This window comes from Lingula anatina, chromosome 3 (genome assembly GCF_051362555.1).
Source record: "Lingula anatina isolate TDL-2025a chromosome 3, LinAna3.0, whole genome shotgun sequence".
NCBI lineage: Eukaryota > Metazoa > Brachiopoda > Lingulata > Lingulida > Lingulidae > Lingula > Lingula anatina.
In genome coordinates, this window is record NC_141769.1 from 26,262,869 (window position 1) to 26,289,258 (window position 26,390).

The 26,390-nt window shown below is 36.3% G+C and overlaps 2 protein-coding genes across 3 annotated transcripts; both read left to right on the forward strand.

Moving 5' to 3' along the window:
* Window positions 1–3,534: 3,534 nt before the first annotated feature.
* On the forward strand, window positions 3,535–21,718 carry LOC106162933 (P2X purinoceptor 4). 2 transcript variants are annotated; one of them, XM_013540372.2, is made up of 10 exons: window positions 3,535–4,570; window positions 14,865–15,012; window positions 15,288–15,359; window positions 15,788–15,857; window positions 17,000–17,114; window positions 17,804–17,890; window positions 18,634–18,775; window positions 19,046–19,173; window positions 20,074–20,230; window positions 20,471–21,718. In XM_013540372.2, exons 1-10 carry the CDS (start codon window positions 4,428–4,430, stop codon window positions 20,570–20,572), a joined length of 1,164 nt encoding a protein of 387 aa, XP_013395826.1. In that variant the 5' UTR covers window positions 3,535–4,427; the 3' UTR covers window positions 20,573–21,718. The 2 variants fall into 2 exon arrangements, with proteins under 2 accessions (XP_013395826.1, XP_013395827.1); XM_013540373.2 differs by having other exon boundaries at window positions 3,536–4,570; window positions 17,015–17,114.
* A 933-nt stretch (window positions 21,719–22,651) lies between these two features.
* LOC106162915 (interferon-induced protein 44-like) lies at window positions 22,652–26,184 on the forward strand. The gene is made up of 7 exons (XM_013540348.2): window positions 22,652–22,769; window positions 23,180–23,225; window positions 23,749–23,940; window positions 24,327–24,470; window positions 24,848–25,019; window positions 25,257–25,399; window positions 25,970–26,184. Exons 1-7 carry the CDS (start codon window positions 22,750–22,752, stop codon window positions 26,144–26,146), a joined length of 894 nt encoding a protein of 297 aa, XP_013395802.2. The 5' UTR covers window positions 22,652–22,749; the 3' UTR covers window positions 26,147–26,184.
* The last annotated feature ends 206 nt before the right edge of the window (window positions 26,185–26,390 follow it).

The window sequence follows — 26,390 nt, forward strand, 5'->3', positions numbered from 1 at the left end:
AATATGAATAAATTATATTTTTGGAATGATTTTTTTATTTTAACATTTGTGGATAACTGGTTAGAGAGAGAGAGAGAGAGAGAGAGAGAGATGGACGTTTTAAAATAGAATGATGTGTTGGGGAGTTGTTTAATTGTTTCTGAGCTGCCTGAAAAGAAAGCCATTTGACCATATGCGAGTAATTTGATTTCAGTAGACCGTAATGGAAACTTGATAGTGTACATGCATGCTCATTACATTTTAATGCCTTTCAAGATTGATACTTCATTTTATTAACGATAATGTGTGATTTTGTGAAGATTACACCAAAGATTAACACGCCTTATGTCATCAGATGCATCAACAGCTTGCCAAGTGTTTAGATCCAGATTCAGAGTACCCAAGTTTTTATAAAAACTTCTCATCTATCTTTATGGTCGATATAATTTGAGACTCAAGAGCAAACGGGGCTGTAATTTCCATAAACAGGAGTGAGCCAACTGCTTTTGGTTTCAGGGTAACTTAATTAGGGAGATAAGAGAGAAGGCCAACTAGAGTGATGTGTGTATCGCCTCTCACAAGCATTTACCTCAATTGGATACTTATATATTTACGCAAACCATTTCTTCTAGTTTTCCTTTGATCCTGGCGAATACGTGACGATGCATTCCAATACCCTTTATGAACCAAAATACGATGATTGAAACATAACCTGATATTCATAAAAAGAAAATAAGCCTCCTCTGTTTTAAATGAGAATAACCACAAATTCATAAAGACCTAAAAACCCGCCGGGAAACCATCCATCTTGATATTCATTATATTCGGCTTTAGAATCTGAATTTCGCGAAATAGCTTTCACGGTAATGCATTTTCTTTTGTATATTTTCTGTGTTTTATGGCGCAATTATTACATTATCTTTGTTGCACTCTCCATATAATGAAGTTTGCATGTAAACCGCAGGCCTGATTAAACAATGTTGTCCCTTTTTACTTCTACGAAACCCTTATTAGGCTGGTTACTGTCAATTATGGAGTCAATTTCCTGACTAGATACATTGCAAACATTTTTGTTTCATTGAGTTCGTATCAAGCTCACTGGTATTGTATGACACACTCGTTTAATTTTCCTTTAATGTGACCTTAAGACGGGTCAATATGGATGATATTGGAGTCAATGTCCCTACAAGAATAAACTGCACATTATTACAGCTTATAACACCAGGGAAATATGGTAAATCACGCAGCGGGCATGAATGCAACAAGAACTGAAAACACAAATCAGAAGACCTCGGTCGATCAAACCGATTGTATCCTAAAACCCGAATCAATTAACGTCGCAAGGGGAAATTGTTCTGACGTTCGCTTGTCTATGTTTCTCCGTGTTTGTGGATTAGCGTGCCCCTTAATGGAGATGTAGGGAATCAATTGAATATACAGTTTTTCTTGGAACGAGGAGGACGTGGTGTCTTTGATGCTTTATGGTGTTATGGTATAACAGTTAGAAGTTTTTAATGGGATACAATTTTTTTCCGTCTCTTATGTAGGAATTGTTTTGACAGCAACGTCAATTTTGTTCTATATAATGACATTAAAACACTGCCATCTGCCTCATTTATTTTAGCACCCGATGCTTGCCGTTTACATAGTTATGGGGGTGTTTAATTTCAACTGTCCGTCGGATATGACCATTGATTTTCTTTACTCTACTTTAGATGGACTTCTGTGTATGTGTTTCATAGATGCGATTCTAGATATTAAAAGTACCAGATGAGTTTGCCAAAATTGTCATGAATTGGGAATATATAGCACTGAATTCATATACCAAAATTGCATGCCTCATTTTGCCTATTAGCATTTAGAATCCTTTGCACCATTACACCCTTTTTTAAATAATGCTGTGAGTCTATGGTGCCTTAGCGCGAATGAATACGATTAAATATTTTTTCTAGAGTCTAGTTTTCTATGTACTGTATCTTCCCCGAGCAGCGAATGCCATCATGCAATGTAATGTGACATAAGCAGTGTGTTAATTGTTGCGCATTAACAAGTGCTGTATTAGATAATAAACTGTGTTATTTGCTACAATATCATATATATACGAAAGTACTACTGTGGTCTAACCGTTATGCAATTATTGATACACGATGATGAGATCTCAATGATGTTTTTTTTAGTTAGTGTACTGACATTTTGACTATAATGAGTGATGCAGATCTTGGGGGTAAGGGCAGACAAAGGGGAGGATCAAATGGAAAACAAGAATGCAAACAAGCATTTGAACAAGGTCGAATGCAAACAAGCGCCCTCTTCCTTATTACATCACCTGTATTGTTGACAGTTGGAAAGGAATACATTGCCTACGTTGTGGGCTTTTAATTTTTGTCATGCAATGTATACCACAATAGGAAAAATAAAACCAAGGAGACATTCATTATTTATTAGTTGACGCCTTGAAGAATATCAAAAGATGCAAATGACAAAAATGTTTATTGTTTTAACTGTATTTTATATTAAAAATTACAGAAAAAAATTCAAAAACCAATAATGGGCAATCGTTCTATGCGGCATTAATATACCATGCCTGTGATAACGATAGGTTTAGCGAGACATCGTCGTCTTATCTATACAAAACCGGCATCTGTAACGCTTGGATTAGGCGTATCAATTAGTACCATATTATGAAGCACACTTGCGGTATTTGCTATGTAATTTGCTGTTGAATAACAGATAAATGCTAGTTCACCGTCGGTGAAGGGCACATTACTTAAAGGGTAATGTTTTAAACATAGGTGTTCCCAGAAATTGTTTTATCTACATGAATATATAATCACAAAAGGGCAAAACATCACTTGTAAATGGAGTAAATGCCTTTGCTATACATCCTCAAAGAAGAAATAAACAAAACAGAGCAACATCGCAGTCAGTCTATGTCTAATTTAAAAGTGAAAGAATTTTTAGCAACGATATGGTCACAGAGCGCGTCAGTTCACCATTGTACATGAACAACCCAGCAAACACAGGGCGTTATCATGACGTTATCATAACGTTTATAATATGACCAAAAAACGTTATGCTAACGTTACTGTAACGAAGGCGAGGTGAAGTGAACATTCTGGACCTCATGGTAATAAAAAATTTGGGCATCTTAATTTTTTAAAAATACATAAACATATCTAAGTGCATGGGTACTTAATAAAGCAATCTACATGTAAACTATTTTATATTCACCGCCCAAACCTCAATTTAAAACCCATAAAGTCGTCAATTATAGACATAAATACACTAGTTTTAACCTACTTATTCGCTTAGATATGTTCAATATTTTAGCATTATCACCAAATGAAGGATGGCATTACGGTATTGTCATTACAATGTCATCTAGAAATCAATTCCATTAAGCATGTGTAGTGTAAGGACCAAAGCATAATTCTGTGCGGTTCTTTAAACAAGGTATAATGACAAAAAGAGCAATAGAGAGAGCGTATGAGGTGTACTAACGTTTATATGACAGATGCGCAGGCGCGTTTGAGTTAACCGTCTGTTTGGTCAAATGTATTCCACAAATATGTATCTTCACACTTCGTGGCTTCTTTGCTCTTCAATAAGTGCATGCGTTTAAGACTTCATTCTCGCCTTAGGAGGTTTTGAAAGTTTAGGAAAAATCTGTAAGAAGTTTGTTAAATATCACCAACGCTGCTATTGTCGGACTGTTACCAAAGCCACTAATGACGGATCTTTAATTGCATTAGGCGACTGATATATCTACACTTAAAAAATAATTCTAGCTTAGCAGTTCTCCAACAACTGATACGAATACATAGGCGCAATTTCATTATTAGAGAGGTTTGGCAGAGAGGCTACCTGGGCCAGAATGCGTAGGATCTAGTGGTAATTTTACCACGATTCCACTATCATGAATATAATCAAGGGATATTAGGGATGAGTAATATCAACTCCGCGAAAAAAGGAGATGTAACTCCTGCATTTTGCCCTAGAACGAGGAAGCATAAGCGAAGAGCACTGCAGAGATATTACGTGTGGTGAATGCGCCATGATTGGCATTTCGATTCTGCTTACTTTCCACTTGTCAGATTCCAGGCTTGTGGATCACACGTGAACCATCGCATTGCTCCATACGGGTTTTCTTCCTTGATGTTTGGAGATGAGAGTGTCGTAACCTATTCGGTATGACTTCCCTTTTAATATATGTATAAATATAAGTTTTAGCTCAGCCCGTGTTGAAAACAACCGGAGATTGGCAAGGATCGCAGAAACAATTTTGAAAACAACACCGAAGAACGACAGGAGTATTAGGGCCTACTTAAAAGGTTATTTTCATTTTCGACTGAACCAGAAATCTCTGAATCTTAACAGAGATCGGAGTACATGGACAGCGGTTTCTACTAAGAGTTTGGAAAGAACTGCAGGAAGGATATATATCGAAAATGTGTTTGACGCTAGATGACGTGAAAATAGCAGCGAGAGGACTATTCGAATACGAGACACCCAAATATGTGGTCATCAAGAACAATGTGGTGGGAACCATCAACTTTACAATACAGTTGACCATATTATTGTATACGGCATTGTAAGTACCATTATCCTCTTGAAATTACTGTACACGATTAGAATGTGTGACGGAATTAATGTTTTCTATCGTGCGCTATGTTTTTCTTACTTTAACAGATAAGACTTAATTTCAATGGTATTGGCATTCGTATCTATTACCGCTAATAGAAATTTGCTTTTATTAGACCCATGTGACTTCTTGCTTCGCAAAGCTCTGAGTGATTTTCCCAATGGGCAACACGTTCACTTGTGTGTATAAGCCAGAGTAGTCTAGAGGCTAGGGATCTATGCATGTACGCAACGTTAGAGTATCATAGGCCTACATGTGGGTTGCATTCCCAGTGAAATTGTGACGGCTTAACCTATTACGCACTGTCAGAGCAGACCGTAAAATTATTATTTCTAACCATGGGATGCCCATTTTCGAGACACCAGAGGAATTAGTTTGGCTTTATACGGTTAGAAAAAATATGTGATTTTTAGTGATTTTCAGAGTGCGTATTAATTTCAACAAAATGAAATCAACATACAGCTTTGACAAATACTTCACGGAACACAGTACCTTTATACTAGAGAGAAATAGGCAGTAGTACAGAGTTCAATATAAAACGTATTTGATGGGAGATAATTGTCATAGTAATAGCTATATTAAAATATTAAAATGTATTCTGCAGCTGGTAGCAATTATAGTACGCAATTGCCATTGTGAATGAAGTTGGCCATGTCCCATTCCCAAGACCCCAATAACACAAACGTTGAACATTATTGTTAAAAGCTATTAGATATATATGCCTGACAAATTAGATGTTTTAGATAAGCCCGAGATAGAATTTGGTATTAAATACGTAGGATGGAAAGCACAGTAGTCTATTAGAAGTTGAACTTTTTTGGTTTCGTGCTTCTGACGATGTTCATTCACGCTCTGGGAGACACGGGAGTTCGGAGTATTTAATTTAGTGTAATACGGTGTAATACGAGTTTGTTAAGTGTGTTGTCATGGTGATAGTGTCATTTCGAGGCAGACTACAGCGTTGTCTCGTTTGGTGAATGTCATGTCAGTCTCAGTGTGGATGTCTATTTATCAAATAATTTAAATTGTTGGATAATACCAAAGTGGTTGACTTTTAATTAAAATTATTCTTACATGTAAGGTAAACATGAATGTGATAATCTAAAGTCACGCCAGAGGCAAAAATGATGAGCAAAACTATTCACGGATCTTGGGTTTCAAAGTGTCTTTTTCAAGTGGGCATTTTTAGAGCAAATCTACCCCGAGATTACATGTAGGCCTACACCGAGAATGGGTTACTGTAAATAACGTGTACCTTTCTGGTACAATTCTGTTCTGATCAAACTGTCTACTATGAGGGCGTACACAACATAAAGCAGAACTCAAATGTATATATTTACCTACTACAGATAGCTTCGAAGGTCTGCGTACATACTAATACGTATGGCAGTGGCGGAGTTAGGGGGGGGGGTCAGGGCGGTCCTGACCCCCCCCCCCCCCTTCGCTTTCTGAAAAATATATCACACCAATATTCCCCTCTTGAAATTAGAATTTGGACTAGCCAAATTATAGTTTTAAACCATACCAAAGGGCACTGTTTGCTCTCTAAAACACACACAAAAAAAAAAAAAAATCGGGGCCCCACACCAAAGAGGCGATGGTCGGCTTACATCCGAGGCCTGTCGCTCCGGACCCCCCTTCAAATAATCCTGGATCCGCCCCTGGTATTGTAAGATTACTGAAGGCGATGGGCGGTGGTCATATTTACATGTCTCTGAATATGTGTCCGCACACATCCAAAAACTCATTACTAAAGCTGAAACCTTTATAACACATGTTCTTACATCATGGGGACACTCCTTTGGAAACTGAAATGACATTTAATTGAAAACAAAATGCCATTTCCGACGATGACTCTCACAGGCTTTCATACACGATAGGGTTATTTCAGTGCAGATACGACTAATGGCAGTATGAAGGGTGTAGAATCCCATATGGGGCATTATATATTAGGTACGCTGACGCATTGCCTTGTCCACCTAAATGGTCGTTCATATTGCAAGCTATCCCAGTATCGGTTTTGTTTGTAGAAACCTGGATAGCGTACATTTTCGTTTTCTTACTTGGGTACATTTGTGTCAAAGGTAGATTTTTGCATAAGCCTTTAGATTAGCAGGCATTGCTAAATTGGATTAGTAGATGAAGTGAATTGCAGCTTGTACACCGGAGAAAAACAGATACTTGAAGATGTTAGATAAAGGATATTAGAACAGTTGAAAAACAATATACGGTGATAAAATTAATATATTATCAATCAATGTAGGAACGCATGAGATCGTTTCGTGTTGGCAAATGGCATTAGATAACAAAACAATAAATTCCAATCAATTAACAACCTGTAACAGCCTCAACATCCGGGTCTTAAGAAAGCTAGGGCATTTCCAAATGGCAGCGTGGCCATTGGTACGAGGCGAAAGACAAAACGGATTGTCCTAGTTTCTGACAAGAGGCGGCATGGAAGCGTTCATAGAAAAAAATTGATGGTAGCCTTACATTAACAACTTTTCTTGTATAGCTAATAACAAAACACTTAAGGGGTTTCTTTTTTTCACAGATTAAGTTTGCTGTGAAACAGGGCCATTGGTATGAGGCAAAAGACAAATCAAATTGTCCTACTTTCTAACAAGTGGCGGTACTGAAGCGTTAATAGAAAAATGATGGTAGCCTTTCACTAACAACTTTGTCTTTTTTTAGCCAACATCAAAACACTCAAGGGGTTTCATTTTTCACAGATTAAGTTTGCTGTGAAACATAAGGGTATTGGTAAAAGCAAAAGACAAAACAGATGGCCCTACTTTCAAACAAGTGTCGGAATGGAAGCGTTAATAGAAAAGGTGATGGTATGGTAGCCTTACATTAACAAGTTTGTATTTCATAGTCAACATTCAAAACACTCTAGGGGTTGCTCTCTTTATAAATGAAGTTTTCTCTGAAACACCAAACCACAACTTTTTTGGAATTACATAAAGTGCATGTCCCAAGAGATACAGTCCGCACTTAATGTTACCACAACCTCCATCTGTTGTTTTACTCAGAATTGATTGATAAATTATGTAATCCTTGTCGATGATTTAATATAACATCATACCAGCATGGCTGTTGTTTTAATGAATAAAGTCATGCACAAAATATTGTGTACAACGTACTGCAGACTACCAGAACTGCTGTCTTCATTATCGTCATCACCATTGTTGTTGTTGTTGTTATTGTAATTATGATTGTTACGATTAACATCATTATTGTAGTCTCGGTATTGTACGCTGTAGCAAAACTGTGAACAGAAAATAGTGATGAATGTTAAGGACCACGCTTTTCGAAACTCCAAATAACTTATTATTGCCATCGATTTTGTCGATTTATCTACAATCTTTACCGGATGAGAGTGTTGGTCCTGAGCCCCAACCCCACCATACCCCACCCTACCCCACGCACCACACCCAAGAAGTAAAACGGACAGAGACGGGGGAATCCAAACTTGAAAAGCGTTTTTATCTGACGACTATATACAATCTACATGAAGTTGAAATGTCCATCCGATAAAAATCTTAATTTGAGAATTAAAGTAATTATTTGCCGCGCAGAAGCCTGCGTCTGTCAACTGAAGTCGGCTTCTGACATTATATGATTAATGGAAGTTTGTGGTCTTGGGGGACGGCTCTATACCAACGGGAATGGCACGATACCATAATAGCTGAAACCATGCAAATAACATTTTCTAAAAACGTCGTACATCGCTCTTTCGCTATCAATTTCTGTATACAAGAAGCAGGTTTGAATCTATATTTTCTGGCACAGTCGTCATATGAAAAGTAATTATCTGCTGTAACCCGAAAATCCCTGAAAATAACTCGATGCATTTTGGCTCATGAAGCTATCGAACTGTGCAGATTTGTAGCGGCGCGTTTACACTTGTGAAAACGTAGAATGGTTAAGGCTCAAGAAAGGACTGCACCCAGTCATAGTCTTGGCTAGGGGCACCTGATTGAACCAAGTCCTTGAAAAAAAATACGGAGTTGCAGGAGTTGATTACGTTCACGGATACGGTTTCTGGTGAGGTACGACAACCAACTTTTATTTGCCTTGAAAGCATTTTAAGCAAGCCTCACACGGCGCAATGGAGGCTGTGTGTGATCGTGCCGCAGAGATGTGATGCATTTAGAGTGAGCCCCGGTAAAATGGGCCAGGCATGTGACTGATAAACAACAACAGAGAACCACAGTCTAGGCCTACAATAAGTTTATGACTGATAAGAAAAGGCTTTGTGTTGATCATTTTTCTAACCTTCCGTCAGTAGAGAATGTCCAATTGCATTATGTGTTAATTGTTTGAACCACCGCCCTGGAATGTTTTTTTTTTATGGCAGATTTTCTACTGGCATTTGGATCGAATAGATGGTTTCCTTTTATTATCAACTGTATTGATATGGCATCTCAACTGTATTGTTATATGATGTGATTCATTTGAATAGCCCAGCTTCAATGCATAAATGATGTTTCATTTTGATTTCGCCTTGGTGCATCATGCAGCAGTGAACGCTTGAAAGCTACATCGTCCTTTTGTATAGCGGTGAAATTAATATTGGTAAATATGCAAAGCGTTTCTTACCCGCATATCCGTTCGATATTCAACTTTATACTGGGCAAATTCTACGCAGATTTGTCATTCTACTTGATCTATAGAAGATTTCAGGATGACAAAAAGATCTTTTAAAACATGCAAAGTGTATGATGTATGTCGACTTTACTGAAGTAATCCTGAAAAATCGAAGTCAAGGATTGTAAGGCAAACTATCATTTGCTTCTTGCAACTTAATCTGTTTCGCCATAAGCTTAAATACTAAGTGCGTTTGCTAGTGCACTTAAAGCAAATGCTACATATTAAACATGGTCCCCTGCCAGGAACACGACGCTGATACTATCATGTTAGCTATTTACGCAGCTTAAAGTTAAAAATTGACAGACTATTAATTGATGGGCCATGCTGGCCAATTTTGTAACGGAGTGGTAGAAACGCTCCTAGGGTTATTTGCTAATTAATTATAGCTTTCAATGAGACTCTCTAAATATGCTATTATAGAGTGGTTGGGGGACCTTAATTGCACATACTACTCGAGAGCGATTTTCCATGTAGTCACTTTAAATTTTATTAATTGCATACACCCTTGCACCTACGTGTCCACGCAGTAAAGAGCGTAGGATCTGAATCGATGAGTTACTTGTCTAGTTAGCTACCCTATACTTAGCACGATAGTATTAATACCAGTTACAATATGTGTTGTGTTAGAAGCTATTAGCCTATGGCTTGTTTCAGTTTAGATTTTTTTGTGGGAGAACTTGAAATAAATGGTAATTTGTTGAAAGTCGGGTTTTACACCAGGTGCCAGCTTACTCTTATAAGCACATTAAGTTTTGGAGTCATAATGTAGGCCTAATACCCAGACCGTTTTCAAACAGCATCGATTTTTAGAGAAGCAGAACAGTTAACAAAAAATGAATAACTCTGTGTGAAAGAACCAGACGGCTCTTGAAACCGTTTTTAAGTAGGTTTGGATTCAGTGACAAAAGCAAAGTAACCTGTGTCTGAAAATTAATGGACATTCATTCATTTAAGTGTTTCTGAATGATTAAACGGTGTGTACAAGTGTCGCAGGCCAGGCTTCCAAATACAAGTAAACTACACACGGTGAACATTTGGTTCATTAGTTAATTGTTTGCAAAGTTGCTAATGAATCCCTGATGATTCAAACCGTATTCAAAGTTTTGTCAAATGACTTGTATGTTTATATATATTTGAACCATTTCGGTATGCCGGGCACAGATGCACACACACTCGTAGGCACACACACACACACACACACACACACACACACACGAGACAGAGAGAGAGAGAGAAACGCTTGCAAGCCACACTGAATGTTGGCAATTATCGCATGCATTCAGTTGGCACATGGACGGCAACAGTGACGTTTACGGCGTCTGTCCTCAGTGGGTAGAATTTGTGTCAATTTCAAGAATTTGTTAATCTTATGGTTCAATATCCAAGCATAGAAAAGGTTAGTTCTTTCAAACTCTGAGTTTCCAATGAGAATCAAATGGAGATTATCAATGACATGAAAAACCAGTAAAAAGCGTCAAAATCAGAATAAATCGTTTTCATAAAAAAAAAAAAAAACATTCAGATGAATTCAGAGATGCCAGTACGCCAGTTTGGTGGTATGCCTGAACTACTTTCAATATAAACTTTGTTTATGAAGCCTTGCATGTGAGTTGATGCAGATGCTCCGTGCTTGCTCAGGTGCAAGCGCAGTTGAGGAGTGATGTGTTTATCAAATAATAATTCCATGTGTTACTTTGCCTTAGTAAGGTGAACTGATGTATATAAAACAGCGATGGTATTCCATCAGTATCTAAGTTTCCAACTATTCCACCCCCACCTCCACCGCTCAGCGCCCAAACAAACCCCGTTTATTTAGTTTGTAGAGCTCACTGGTAAAATAATCTCCTAACATTTGAAATTCAAATTGACGGTGCACGAAACGTTTGTCGAAATAACAAGGTGGAAGAGAGGCAAAGAAAAAGGTTGTTCTGTAGATATATACCTGTCTATAGCTTCTGTCAATACTCCTACATCGAATAATTTTCTGCTTTTTTGGTTGTCTGAGAGACGTTAAGAAGATTGAAAAGGGTGGAAAAGTCACACTTATAATCAAGCTGCAACAGCTGTGTTTGCTTTCAATGATCTCATTCTTTCAATTAGAAAAAAAAAATGGAATCAGGGAGATCGTCTCTGACGAAAGTTCACATCAGCATGATTCCCTGAAAAAACTGGTGATGAGTTTTCGATATGCTACTTTAATTACGTTCGTTCCAAGTATGTTTGAGTAATGTACAGTATGCCAAGCCCATGTTTTCCCTAATTGCGCTTTTCATCTCTAGAGACCGTTCAATCTTGGAAAAACATTTCACGTGTTCGAATTTAACTTAAATACTGATTCTAATACATTTTATATTAAGTGTTGTATTTTGCTTCATGGTTGTCCAAGGCGTAGACAGGATTGCAAAAGGCGAAATGGTTCTTGCTATGAAACAAGCTGTGATAGCTGTTAATTATTCCCTTACGGTGTCTAATTCCACAAAAAAATGTCACGAAGATTTTGAATATTGAAAAGATCTGTTGGGTATGATGATTGCCAATGAAAAAGCCTTTGTTTCTCATATAATTGCGTAATACACGCCAGGCTTATTATTTCCTTTATTGCTCTTTATTTCTCCAGAGACGGTATTATCTCCGAAAAATAAATCATGTGCCCAAAAGTGATTAAATTAATGTTCCAACATTGTTTAATGCATTTTGCGTCATCATTTGCTAAAAGCGTGAAGAATATTGAAAAGGGCAAAGAAGCCCATGTTATGATATAAGCAGTGATGGCCTTAAATTAGCTCTTTGTTCCCTCGTAGCAAAACAAGCGTTTGGTAAATTGGTAATCATGGAAAGATAACCTAAACACGAACTCTTTATTTGCTTTTCATTCTGCCTCATTCGTTTGTACCACATATGTTTGCGTAATATACTCCCATCTGAGGAAGTCATTTCCCTAAGCGAGCTTTTATCTCTATAGTAGGTTTAATCTCCGAAAACTGAAGCAATTGTCCCGAATGGATTCGACAAGTTAGCTCTACTGTTATAGTTAAGTGTTGTGATGAAAACCATGTATTGCCTTTTGGAAACAAATTGGCGTCGTGACAAGAAATGCATCCCACATACCTTGACAATATACAAAACATACTACAATTTGGATTAAAACTACGTCAATCATCATGCAATTTATCAAATTAACATTATGACCGACATTTTTTTAGTATTTAGTAGGATTTATGCCATCGATAGTAAATGCCGGTAGTTTTAGATTGATGGTATAGACCTAAATATGTAACGGGAATGGAGGGGAAGTAATTACGTAACAGGAAGCGCACGCGCAGAGATATAACAGGAATGGGGAAAGTAACTTTTACAAAACTTTAGGCACTCCCACAGTTCAAAAGCAAGAATACAGAAATCATAATGTGCATCAGAAATGAAATGTTCTAAACTTATTCCTGCCTTATTGGGTTTTATGTTTTCATTTTAAGAAAAAACGAACGATTTTCATCCTCTAAACTGCCCTGAATATCGTGTTCTTTCTTTGGGTTAGTGAGTCCTATATAAACAAAGTGCCAATATATATCCATTGGAGTATGACTCTACGAGAATATTTAATTAGTTTCTGCGAGACTCAGGGTGGGCCTTATTCCTGTGAATCCTCTTACTGATATAGTCATTGAAAATGAAAATGGCACAGCAAATATGACAGATTTGAGTTTCGGAACTGACAATAATCGCCCTTTTGATTCGGATTTACTAATAATACAGACTGTTTATTTTTTTCTGTAATCCACCAAAAATCTATAATATAGCGTTTTTAGCAGCTTGGTTCCAACCTTCTTCATTGATCACATATACTCATTAATCACTCCATTTTGGAAACTAAAAACCATCCCAGTTCATCTGTGATGTTTTCACACAATGATATCCTCATTCTACTGTCTTGTGAATAGGGCCAATAGACATGCAAACAGACAGAACCAAAATAAAACAGAATTCAGATACTTTGTATTTGTATATTGAACAATTCGAGTCAAGTTGGCTGCGTTTCTTCCTAGAGAGACACGTTACTCTGCCTCAATCCAGGTTCGAACAGTTTTTGAGTTCATTTACGCGACAATGCTTATTGGAGCCAAGCCCAGTATCAATTACGACTAAATTTAACTGTATTCACTCAAGTATATCATAACAACCTACAGAGAAGCAAGTTGCCTGGAGATAGATCAACTATAATGATCTGGGCAAACACCCGGCAACTGGGTGGATAGAAACCAATGTGGTTTCCAGGAGATAAGTACAAATTAAATGATATATCCCCTGATGAAAAACCCTAAATGAAAAAGATAGATCTGCCTTGGGCTGATTTCGGTTTAGGATTTTGATGATTACGAAGTAAAACTTAACACTCATGAGGTCAAAGTTGTGGAGATTACACATATTTCATTTCCTTATTTTGTATTTGAGTAACATTTGAATCTATAGAAAAAAAGCATCAGCCAAAACTTACTGAAGTATTCATTAACAAGCCGTTATTGGGGCGTAACATATAATGTACATGTATGACATTCTTGCTAAAAAGTTTGGAATATACCAATGTTACATTAATGTTAAAAGTAAAATTATGTCAAGCATAGAAAAAATGCGATATAATCATTCATCCAGCTCATCCTTTTTTTATAAGAGGAGATCGACATATTCATCCTTCACATTTGTTGGAGAGGATTAATTGCCACTGCACACATCAGCAGCAGGTATATAAGTGTGCATTTTTAAAACCTCGCATTCTGGCTATTTTGTCACAGAGCATTGCAGCTGTAACCACCTAGAGCTCACCTCTTCAATAATTTGCGCCATTTTTCAAAACTGCAGTGTAACAGCCATTGCTTAAGCCCCTTTTACACTGGAGACGTCCTTTATGCGTCCCGTAGTACGGCCCCGTTTGAGAGTAAAAAAGAAAAAAAACTTTACGTGCCGACACCTGGCGTAACTGACGTAATTATCGGCGTAATTATCGAGTATTCATTTTATGGTGGCTGAAAGGACGCCGCCCAGTGTAAAAACGTGTGAAAACTACCATAACAAAATAAGGGAATTTAATAATATGTCACTTGTTTTAGATATGTTCTATATTGATTTATATAAGGAAGAGTATATATGCACGGGGGGGGGGAGTATCCTTTGATTGAATTTGCGGAATTTGTACTTGCACTGTAGCCATATTTGTTATAGATTTGACTTACTTTAGACCTGCACTGTTTATTATTTCTGTATTCCTCTGCGTCTGCCTGCCGGGCCTCCAGGTCAAATAACAAAATGAACGAGATTTTCAATCACATTTTATCAGGGTAAATGATAGCCATGTTATGGTCTATCACTTTGGTTTGCTAACGTTATGGGCCTTGCACCCTGTTGTGAGACTTCAAATCCCGTCATATTTTGAATGAATAAGTGTGATAAATTGAATTTAATTTAACACGTAAAATTCAGTTGTCATTTGGAATTAGGTTTATCAATGAAATTCTGACATGATTGGTTTATTGTCCATAGCATTGTGTAAATTAAAAATGGTCACCAACAAATAATCACTGGTGTTGTATTTCAGTTACGCCCTCTGGTGGGAAAGGGGGTACCAAGAAACAGAGGTGCCGGTCAGTGCGGTGACCACAAAATTAAAGGGGATTGAGTACACCAATATTTCGTCCGTAGGACCTCGCATTTGGGACGTTGCTGAATATGTTGTACCTCCTTTGGTGAGTTACGAGTTTTCAATATATATATGTGTGTGTGTGTGTGTGTGTGTGTGTGTTTGTGTTTGTGTGTGTCGCAAATGTACAAATGTACACTAACTAAAAAGTACCAAAAAGCATACGGACATCATATTCTGAATACCATGTTGTTTTACAAAAAGGCAATCAACTGTTATTTGAAAAAAATACGCAAAATAGGCGCTTTTTAAAGTAAAGCTTATATGCTTATATGCTTTTCACTTCTATAACATATGGTAACTGCAATATTGAAATTTCAGGAAAAGGATGCTTTCTTTCTTATGACAAACATGGTTGTAACGCCGAACCAGAAGCTTGGAAAATGCGATGAGGTACGATGAGAAAAAAAAAGAAAGAATGAAAGAGCAACTGCATCTACATCTTTGTAGCAAGTGTTAGGGAATGTATGTCATGACAGATTTTTAAAAAGCATGTACATTAGTTTCTTCTCTCCTGTGATGTTGCCGTTGGATCTAGGGGTCGCTGAAGAACCGCCACCACTCGCTTACAAAACCACCCCCTTCCCCAATGAAAATAATAAGATAAGTAGATAAATAAAATGAAAGAAAAAAGTATTTCAAGGAAGCATGCTTCATATAGTTTTTTTTATCTTTTTTTTTTTTTTTTTTTTTACAAAAATCAGTATTAAAATAGGCAAAAACTCTCCCATCTTATGTAACGGATTCGCTATTGATTCAGAAAAATTTGTACTGTACTAATAATAAAAAGACAGATCTAATGCAGGTCATTGTGTTATCAGGATCCAGAAGTTGCCCCATGCAAGCGAGACTCCGACTGCTCAGCAGGTCAAACAACATTTGGAAGCAACGGTAAGTGGTTTGCTTCCTATGTCTACCGGTAATCCGGTAGTTCATTAATTCGGGGCTAGTCGCAAATACTAGTCTGTTGGCGTTGATGTATCTGTTTTTTTCCTGAATGATGAGAGGCATCGATTTTGATAAAATATCATTACAAAGTCTTAGGCAAACAGTTTTTTTCTATGTTGTGTTAGCTCTTCATCATCAGTATTTCACAGCGTTCTATTGTTTAACTCCGGTCATTATTTGAAATTACCCAAACCAAAGGCACATTACCATAGGAACATTTTAATAGGAATCAGGTTTATTAAACAACCCACCAAGTTGACTGAGTTTACGCATGTTTCTGATTTTTTGTTTAGTTCAATGTGTTGCATGCTATGTGTGAGATGATACACTGTCACCAGAGCGATATACATGTATGTCAGGCATATATCGCGAGAAGGTGGCAGTGTATTATTTGACATACATACATACATACACACATACATACATACCAAGAGAAAGTACTCGCACTGCACCGTAAAACACCTCTAAAACCGAAAAAAAGAGTATATCGCCGCATTCACATATCGTCTCCAGGCGTGTGTTATTAAGACAATACCTTTAAGAAGGTAAAATTTAAACTGCAAGGAGATGTTTTATTTATGAATCATAATCGAGATTCAACGTGTTTAACTCGAAATATTATTTTCAAATTGTACGTTGAAATGAACTGCAATTAATAATTACACTGATTGGTTAGAAAGAGGGTTTCCCAAAGGAAACGGCCTCTTGCAGCCTTTGGCTGCTTCCGGCCCTTTTGTCTGGGTGTTTTGTGGAAGCAATATTCGACGGTCTTTTCCGTAGTTCACAGTGTTTGAATTCGTCTTTTGGTTACAGTTTTGTTTTACTGAGACAATATTTGGCAAATATGCTGGTTTTATTGTTTATTTTATTTTTTTATTTAATTCTATTTTGCCTTGTCTTTGTATACAGTGTTGTGTGTCTGTCTCATTGTTAGCAGCAAATCTATTGTTTTTTGTTTTTTAATTTAATACTATGATAATTAAGTCATCACATTTTTATAGCATTTTAGTTTTTATAGTATTTTAATGTCCAAACGTAATTAACTAAGGCATAAAGGGCAAAGATACATGTCTTATTACTTACAGGTCGTGCTGTTTCAGGGGTCATGACAGGACGATGTATCCCGTCGTCTAGAAACTCTTCCATGACGTCATGTGAAGTATTCGCATGGTGTCCCGTGGAAAATGACGTCCCGTTGCTGTGAGTAAGGGGCTGAAGTCCGCTTGATTACAGTATAAAATGGATTCTTAGCTAATTCAAAGGTTGATTTAATAAGCCCAAGCTTTTAGTTTCGCTGCGTTGCATAATGCAATTGGTAGTGTTTGTCATCAGCTTAGTCTGCTTTTTATTAAGATATTGAAGGCCAACGGTTTTTTGATCGATATGCATTTTCCGCTATTTAAATTGGTTCTAAAATGGCATGTGCTTTCATTATAACGTTAGTCAACGGCACCTACTCTTCCAGAGAGTCGAGTTTGTTAGAGACAAACCCAGACTAAAATAAATAAATAAACAATAAAGGGTAGTCTAAAGGCATTATAGTTGTGAGATTTTTGGAATGAAAATGAAATGACGCTATAATTGAGTAATGTTGGCTTGCCCGTTTGTTAAGTGGTCAAGATTGGGTATGAGGTTATTGATCTTCCTTTTCCATTGCTTCTCCCCAAAGTAGAGAAAAAGTAATTAATCTCAAATCATATTACCAATGTCATCATAAATACAAATTTCAATTATCCATGTTCAGAATTATATTTAATTAGACATTTAAAAATGATACTGTTTTTTTTTTTTTTTTTTTTTTTTTTTTTTTTTTTTTTTTTTATTCTCACAATACTTCAGATGAGCATTTTGCCTTGACTAGACATTATTTAAAATGTTGTTTGTTTCAGTAAAGGTCGACCTGTTCTTCCGGGGGTAGAGAACTGCACTGTGCTTATAAAAAACTACATTGTATTCCCGAAATTTGGCGTAAGAAGGCAAGTATTCAGTATGCTACTAATTTCTTCAAACAAGCCGAAGGCGATCTGTTCTTTTTTCATTTTTACCATGTTTACTTTCACCTTGGCACTAGTTCGTCCTTTATAGCATAAACGTGTCTGCTGTGGTATAGGGAACATTTTAAATATACACTAGCCAGTACTGTTGCGTCATGAATGGAGGAATATTTATGGATTGTATACTTGAATGTCATAGATCAGTCATTTCTGCCTATAAACACATCTTCACGAGGATAGCCACGTATTGGAATACCGTTAAGATTAATGAAGACAGTCTATCAAACATATAGTTATCGGAATTAATAAGAACAGTTGGTGTTAGGAAAATGATTTGTGTTGACGGTCTGCCGTTTCTTATTGTAATAATCTTTCAAGGGAAGCATGCTGTCTTCTAACATACCAACTATTCTTATTATTTCTGGTCTTTAATTAACATTAAATGAAAAATTATGTCAGAAAAAAATGGTGGAGGAAAAGAAAAAAAATAAAATCTTTGGTAAATATGGAAATACAAAATCGCATTTTAGTATGATATTTAAAACCGTAAAACTTTTTTTAAGTTTAAAAACTTTTTACTTTTCTGGATATTGAATATCATTTCAATCTATCGGTATTAATGATGAAATGTTAAATGTACGAACATGCAATTTAGATATTTGTTTGTTCATAATAAATAATTTCTTCATATGTTTTTTGTTAAAAGGTTTTTCATTATATTCCAGGCGGACAATTCCTGAAGATTATGCCGAAAAACATCTTAAGACTTGCAGATGGAACAAAGATGAAGAAAAATACTGCCCAACGTTTAGGATAGGCGACATTATTAACAGTATTGGAGAAAATTTTACTGAATTAGCTTATAAAGTGAGTGCCAAGATCTGCAAAGCTTAATAATGTAACCATATTTGGTTATATTCTAATAAAATGTTTACTGTATCTTTGTTTTATTAATGGGTAATCGATAACTCATCTGTGTGAATTGACAGAAGTCCTTTTAATACTGTATATAGATTAAACACAGCCGTTTTTTTTTTAACTTTCAATATCTAAATGGACCATGAATTGACCATTGTGTATACTGAAAGTGGACATGGAAATTGAAAAATGTTGTTTTATTGCGTATGTTTTCTCTAGGGAGGAGTTATCAATATCAATATACAGTGGGACTGCAATTTAGATTATGACCCGAAATATTGCCTACCACTTTTTACAATGAGAAGGGTGGACGAAAAAACAGATATCGCCCCTGGCTTGAATTTTAGGTGAGCGTTTCTGTATGTGTTATTGTATACAATATTGTAAAAGAATCGATATCTAGTCATATAGCCATTATGATGTGTTTTAGGATTCACGCATGGATTGCTAAACTACAGGTTTAAATTAAATGATAATATTTGCGTGGGATGTGATAGCTGGTGTATTACAATTTAATGTCAGATTGGATTTAAAACGCCATTGTTGGTTGGGTTATAACCTGACTTATTTCAAAGGTTTTTGTCGGCAAAATTGTTTTTAGACTACGGAATGAAAAGCTTTGTAAAAGCCAAATAGAAATAAATCATCGACCGCTTGAATTAAGTGCTTGTCAGTGTATTAAGATTTAATGCCACGATTGCTTTGAAAGTGCCATTGTTGGTTTGACTATAACTAGATGAATTTTACAAAGCTTTACTCTCAGCAAAATTGTTTTGTGAACTGCGAAATAAAACGCTTTGTAAACTGATTGAAAAAAGTCATTAAACGCTACTATACCCGCAACTTTATTATTGAAGTAATCATTTTATAAGAGAATGTAAGATTACTTAGGCTGAAGTCCCTGAAACCAAATGCATATGTATCAGTTGATCTAGGGTTTGGTTGTAAGAAACGCTCGGTGCACATTCGGAACATCTATCGCAATCACAGAGAACAAGCCTAACACAATTACAGGGAGCTATTGCACTGTTTATCTCAAGCGACCCGCGCGCGCGTGTCTATTTTGAGTGTGTACATGATTGCGTGCATGTGTGTTTGCGCGAGCGTGTGTGTGTGTGTGTGTGTGTGTGCGTGTGAGAGAGAGAGAAAGAGAGAGAGAGAGAATCATATTTTTAAATCATAATTGAAATGATATTGACTTGAAATTAATATATATTTATGATGTAGTTTATGTATGTATTTTCTAGGCATGCCTATCACTATGTTGAACACGGTCAACCCGCCAGAACACTAATAAAAGCCTGGGGGATACGTTTTGTGATCACAGTATCAGGGAAGGGAGGAAAATTCAGTATAGCACCCACGTTGCGTAATATAGGGGCAGGGTTAGCACTCATGGCTATGGTAAGCTGCTTGCTACATATTAAACCATGTTTATTAATGCTGAATTTCACAATTGGATTAGTTCAAGAAAGAATATAAATATTTATGTTAGCTTTTTTAGGCCAAATGAATATATTTTTCCAGTTTAAATCTAGAGACTAGCTACAACTGTATATTGCTACTAATATTGGCTTTTAGTTGAATGTTTTTAATTGTCATTGAGTTTCGATTATTTAACTCCTTGGTCATTTCTTTCACCAGGCTTCGGTGGTATGTGACATTGTTCTACGCATTTGGTACCGTTCATCATTCGAAAAAGAAAAATACAATGAAGCAAAAATAATGCGTCTGGAATGCTGCTGACCTTGAAAAGAAAATGATACAAAGAAGAAACATGACTCTCAGTTTTGTATATTTAATTAAATGGTTGAAGAAAAAGCTGAAAAACAGAAACCAGCAAAAATACAAGTGGTAAATGGTGTTTAATTCAGCGTATTTTAACCTTAAACATCGTACCAAAGAGCTATCAGTAAGGCGATCTCAATGATTTTTTTCATTGGCAGTGTTGACACTTGTTGATACTTGCGACGGTTCGTCATTTCGTCATCAACATTCGCCCTCGGACGGAATGACAGCAGCAGCACCAGGAACGCTAGCCATGAACTAAGACCAGAGTTACTTTTTCGGGGGACGCTTGTTGTTTACCTCCATTGTTTTCATGTGTAATGAATACATTTTGTGTTACATATAAACTTGTTCCCCCATTGGCTCATGCCAGTGGCAAGTCTCAGTACCGTCATGATAAAACAAGAACTGAGACGTTTTACTATCAAACTTCACTTCCCTTCCTTCTTTACAGCCATGAATAACTCTGATAACAGAAAAGGAGACCGTTGAGTCTAACTCAAAACGATAAAAACAGTAATTCAGATATCGGAAACGTATTATGATTTTCTGAACAGTTTTGGATAGCACATGCCTTGGTGATGCAAGGAAAAAATGAAATTTTCAGGAAGATGCTATACAAATGACTAACGGGCAATAAGAAGCATCTAGACAAGAGATTGCCATAAGTACTCGAGTATCTGTACCAATCAAAATCTTTCAGTTCTGTTTTTTTGTCTAATGTGTACGGAAATATAGATAGTGGTAATATACAGTCAGAACAAGAGTATTTTTTCGGTTAATAACAATTTTATTTGTCGAGGCAAAAATTTTTTAAATATAAATTGTCATACCATATAGTTAGCCACTGAACTCATGTGTCAGGGAGGAAAAGGAGGATTTCCGATCAAGATACTTAAGCCGATGTATAAAAAAGCCAGTCTTATATTAGCTATGATTTGGGAGTATGACTTATTTAAATCATTGGTGATTGATGATTCATTTTTAATGCTTATATACCTTGAAAAATCATATCTGTGAACTTGAACTGCGCGCGTGAGACGTTCAATAACTATATGACCCATAACAAATGTGCATCACAATAAAATCATATTTTCGCATTTATTTGTGTAGATTTTTTATTCTCTTGTCGAAGTCTGTTTATCATACAATGCCTGCAAGTGAAACTTCATTGGTTGGTATATATTCTATGTATATGCATGTCCGATTTTACATTTTACCCTATATAACGACTCAGCTAAATAACTAGAGCTACCTGCAAGGGCAATAGTGAATTAAGAAATGTTATGAAGCTCCGGAATATGTTACTTTTTTGATGGACGACGTTAAAATAAACAGTTTTGTGAAATAACATGGAAAAAGAAAGATATCTCGTAATCACAAACAAAAATAAGGCTGAAAACATGACTATTGTATGGGAAAATAAGCTTGTAATGAAGTAAAGAGACAATAAAATATATTCATACAAGTTAAAATCAGTCAAACAAAGAAGTATGGTTCAGGGTTCTGGAAGCATGAAAATAAGTTTTAAAAGGGCTTTTGTTTGTTATTTTCTTGATTTTGAAAGAAATCAAATGTTGTGAATATCGAACCCTGCTCATATGGATTTTGTCAGCCTGCGTCTATTCTGTCATATTGACAATACGAAAAGTAGGATTAAAATAAAAAACACAATGTCATAGACATTGAAATCATCACACACATGCGAGCGTGAGTCTATATGTTACACAACATTGTGTAAAAATTTCCCCTTGTTTCAGTGATTGGTGGTTCTCTTTTCTGATTAGGTGTGGTTGTTTTTGTGAAATAAAAAATATCGATTTCACCCATTATATTACCATGTTTTATTCACAAGATGTTTACAGAGCGGTGATATATAGACCTGCAAAAACAATGTAAATTACATCAACGAATTTCTTTATTGTTTTGGCTTAGGTACGATAGTGTAAGGCAGGTTTTTATTTCACATTACAAAGGATGTTTGAATCTTCGCGCTAAAGCTTGTAGGACAATTCCATCTTCTAGGAAAAGCTCAAATTAGACCGGCGGAGCATCGGGTCAATCCGTGACACTCGTCGGTTTTTCCGATGAGTCATCCGATTGATAGTGCACAGTCTTAACTTGCTGATACGGACATGGCGGACGCTGCAGACAGGTAAGGGGTATTAACCAGAGTAACGTTTATTTCATCAATGATAACGACGCTTTAAGATTCCCAAAAGGCGTTTCTTTAGTAAGAAAGGAGCTTACTTGTGGGCTGATCAACTTTTCTTCTGTCAGGATATATGCACATTACTTTCTCTTTCGGAACAGAACCTAGACCTTATTTGTCTATACCTTTCTGCCTTTTTGTGTGTACAATGTAGTTAAAACAACATATTCGGGAATTTTCATTTTCTATTTACGTTACAGAAATTGTACTAATTTATCCCATAACATGCATGGGATTATATTTGGGTCCCACATTACTTCCTTGTTTAGAATATATATATATCTGTTTTAGCATTAAGTATCCACGTTTTATGCAACCTCATTTAACAAAAAAAAACTATTCCAATTTTCAAGTGAGTTGCCAAATGCGTGGAGAAAGTGTCAAGGATGGGATGGAGAGGTAAGTGCAGACAGTGGGTTGAGTTTGAAACAAAGTGTTACACATTCCACAGTTAAGTGTTATCATACGTCCATTTTGACCTACTTTGATAAAATGATATACTATTTATTGTGTTTCGCATCTGTATATTTACAAAAGGTAAATATAGGCCTATTATATTTGCGAACATCATGACGTTTAGATAAACTAGGCACAAAAAAAAAAATCAAAAGCATGCCATAAAATACTGGTAAAGACAATCCACTCCTTTTATGTTGAAGAGAGTTTTTAAAAAATAATTGCTAAAATTCTTGCGATGTGTTTAAAAACAGACTAAATTCGATTTGGATGGGCCCTGATTTCTGTTCTCACACCTGGTTTTAATGTTACTCGCGCTTAAAAAATTAAAGACAATTTACTGATGAGGGATGATAATTGAAAGAATTGTTTATTGTAAATCAGTATTCAAAAATTCAAAAGGCATGTAGTCTATATGGTCTGGATGGTCTTACTTTTGAAAGAATGAGATTTGTTTTTATTTTAGAGTGTTAAAGCTCTTGCAAACCGCGTGCTACAGTATGAACCCCCCTACGGAGTGAAGAGAGCCCGAATACTACTAACGGGAACAGTTGGCTCGGGGAAGTCAAGCTTTTTTAACGGTGTGAAGTCGGTATTCAGGAACCGTATAGCTACACAAGCTATGACTGGTGCCAGTGCCCGAAGTTTAACAACAAAGGTACGTATTCAGCTTCAAATATCTAAAGGCAGTAATTAAAGGCCACAGAAAAAATTATAATAATAAATGACATTTTTTCAATTTTATTACTGGGTCGAGGGAACATAAAATTTAAGAAGAAACTAATTTCTGAATATCAATCTCCTTTGTGCTAATTGCACGCGTACGCCAAATGATGAAAGACTTAGGCCTTTCGATGATGGGCTTAATGATAAGAATGTCGAACACGCGCTTGATATCATATTGTTCTATTTTTCTGTAATTTTCATCTTTTTTCTTTACGTAAATGTTATTCTTTCCAAAATCAAAACAGCGACTCGAAATAACTTCAGTATAACATTCCAACTCCCTGAAATACAGCTGAGCAACCCACTCTTATTCTGTAGTTCAGGACCTACGAAATTCGGGCCACGGATGGGACCCCTCTGAAATTCCAGTTGTGTGACACCCCTGGTCTTGAAGACGGTCAAGGACTTGAGCCGGTAGATTTCCAGTTTCTCTTGGACGGAAATGTTCCTGACGGCTTTCAGGTATTTTAAATTTTTTTTATTATCAAACACACGTTTGTAGGTGTTTTCTTAATGATCACGCGCTACAGTATTGGTAGAAATATTAGGCTATTTTTGAATTCAACAAAATGAATAAATATGCATGTGTATACAGGATATGCATTGAACAGAAAAAGTTATAGTGCGTTAATAGGAGATAGTAAGTTAATATATAGTAGGGACAGCAATGTCTTGTTCGTCTTAAGCTCCCTATCTATAAACATCAGTAGATAATACAGCAGTTCAAATGGAGTTTTTTTTTTAGTGTGTTTTAACCAAAAATATTTGAATAGTGCTACATATTAATTTTAATCTTAAAAGACATGATTTGTTGATTTTTTTTATTTGATATTTTCAAGTGCCATCCCAATACAAGAATAACTACCAATATACCAGGATTTGTGAAGACTCCAAACATTTCCAACTCCATCCATTGTCTCGCTTTTGTCATTGACGCGGCAACCGTCTCAGTCATATCGGAGACAATTAAAAAGAAACTGGTAGACATCAAAGATCTGGCCCTGTCTAAAAGTAATTTTTTCATTTAATAACAATTTAAATTAATAAAAAGTATTTGGTTGTTTGTTTGTTAGTCTGTTGCTGTTATTTACTCCATAATTTATTTCCTGTCTGTGTAGCTTATATTGTCTTCTCTCTCTCTCTCTTTCTTTCTTTCTCTCTCTCTCTTAAACACACAAACACCATGCATGTTTCTTAAATAGTGTAAGCTTCTTTTCATAATAAACTCTGGCGTTCATTTATCCGTAGATATTCCGTGCTTGATATTGCTGACAAAGGTTGACAAAGTGAGCCAGATAGCCGATGTAGATCTCTCCAAAGTTTATCTGAGCAAAGCCCTGCAAGACAAGGTCAAACAAGTCGCTGACCTTCTGGGATTGCCAGAATCACAGGTAAGGTGGACAGTGGCGGATTAAGAGGGGGAGGGGGGGGGGGTTCAGGACCCCCTCTTCGGTTTCTGAAAAATATATCGCACATATTGAAATTAGAATGTTAACTAACTAAATTATAGTTCCAAACCGTACAAAAGCGCTCTGTTTGCTCTCCAAAACACCTAAAAATTGCGGGGTCCTTGAGCAGGCCCCGAACCCCACACCAAGAGGGCGATGGTCGGCTTCACATCAGAGGCCTGTCTTTCCGGACCCCACTTCTAGTAATCCTGGATCCGCCCCCGGGTGGATAAGCCTACTATGCATGTGTACTCATATTTTTGAACAACAAAAGTGAACAAAAAACCTTGTGAAAAAAGTAATAAATAAACGAATAACTAAAAAAATTAGAAATAAGATTATATTGGAAAAAAGACTTCGTACAAGTTTTATTGATATGTAGGCCTACTTAAGTTTTTCATCGTGTATATTATGAGTTACGTAATGTACCAGTAAAATTAAAAAGAAAAGAAAACAAAACAAAACCCAAACAGGGCTTATGCATATTTGCTACAATTTTTAATCTACATGTAGGTGCTCTTGGTGAAGAACTACTGCAAGGAAGTGGAGCTGGATGCTAGTGTCGACGTTCTCACTCTCACGGCGATACAGCGAATGCTTGGGTGTGCGGACGATTACTTCGATGAGCTTGCATCCCAGCAGTGTTCTGACAACTTTGAGAACGTGCAGCTTGGCATGCAAGCCATTTAAAATTTGTATTGCTGTGGCAGATATTGAGCGATTTTTTTTTTTGGCAAAAAAGTGCAATGTGTTTAATTTTACCCTAAAAAAGCATATTTAATGACACTTTAATCCAACTAGGAACTGCTGGTATAATTAATGCGTATTGTATTCAAGAAAATTAACAATCTTGTTCGATCACTATTTTTACTAATCACATAAAGGCTACTATTTCAAATGATGTACATGTATGATATGTTGGTTTGTGCATATA

What these genes read in the sequence shown, in the direction of transcription:
- LOC106162933 (XM_013540372.2), top strand. Translation starts at nt 4,428, where the DNA reads ATGTGTTTGACGCTAGATGACGTGAAAATAGCAGCGAGAGGACTATTC. An exon ending in CCGAAATTTGGCGTAAGAAG is followed by an intron (nt 17,891 to 18,633) that starts GCAAGTATTCAG and finishes ATTATATTCCAG; the next exon opens with GCGGACAATTCCTGAAGATT. An exon ending in GCCCCTGGCTTGAATTTTAG is followed by an intron (nt 19,174 to 20,073) that starts GTGAGCGTTTCT and finishes TGTATTTTCTAG; the next exon opens with GCATGCCTATCACTATGTTG.
- LOC106162915 (XM_013540348.2), top strand. Translation starts at nt 22,750, where the DNA reads ATGGCGGACGCTGCAGACAG. An exon ending in ATGGCGGACGCTGCAGACAG is followed by an intron (nt 22,770 to 23,179) that starts GTAAGGGGTATT and finishes CCAATTTTCAAG; the next exon opens with TGAGTTGCCAAATGCGTGGA. An exon ending in ATGTTCCTGACGGCTTTCAG is followed by an intron (nt 24,471 to 24,847) that starts GTATTTTAAATT and finishes GATATTTTCAAG; the next exon opens with TGCCATCCCAATACAAGAAT.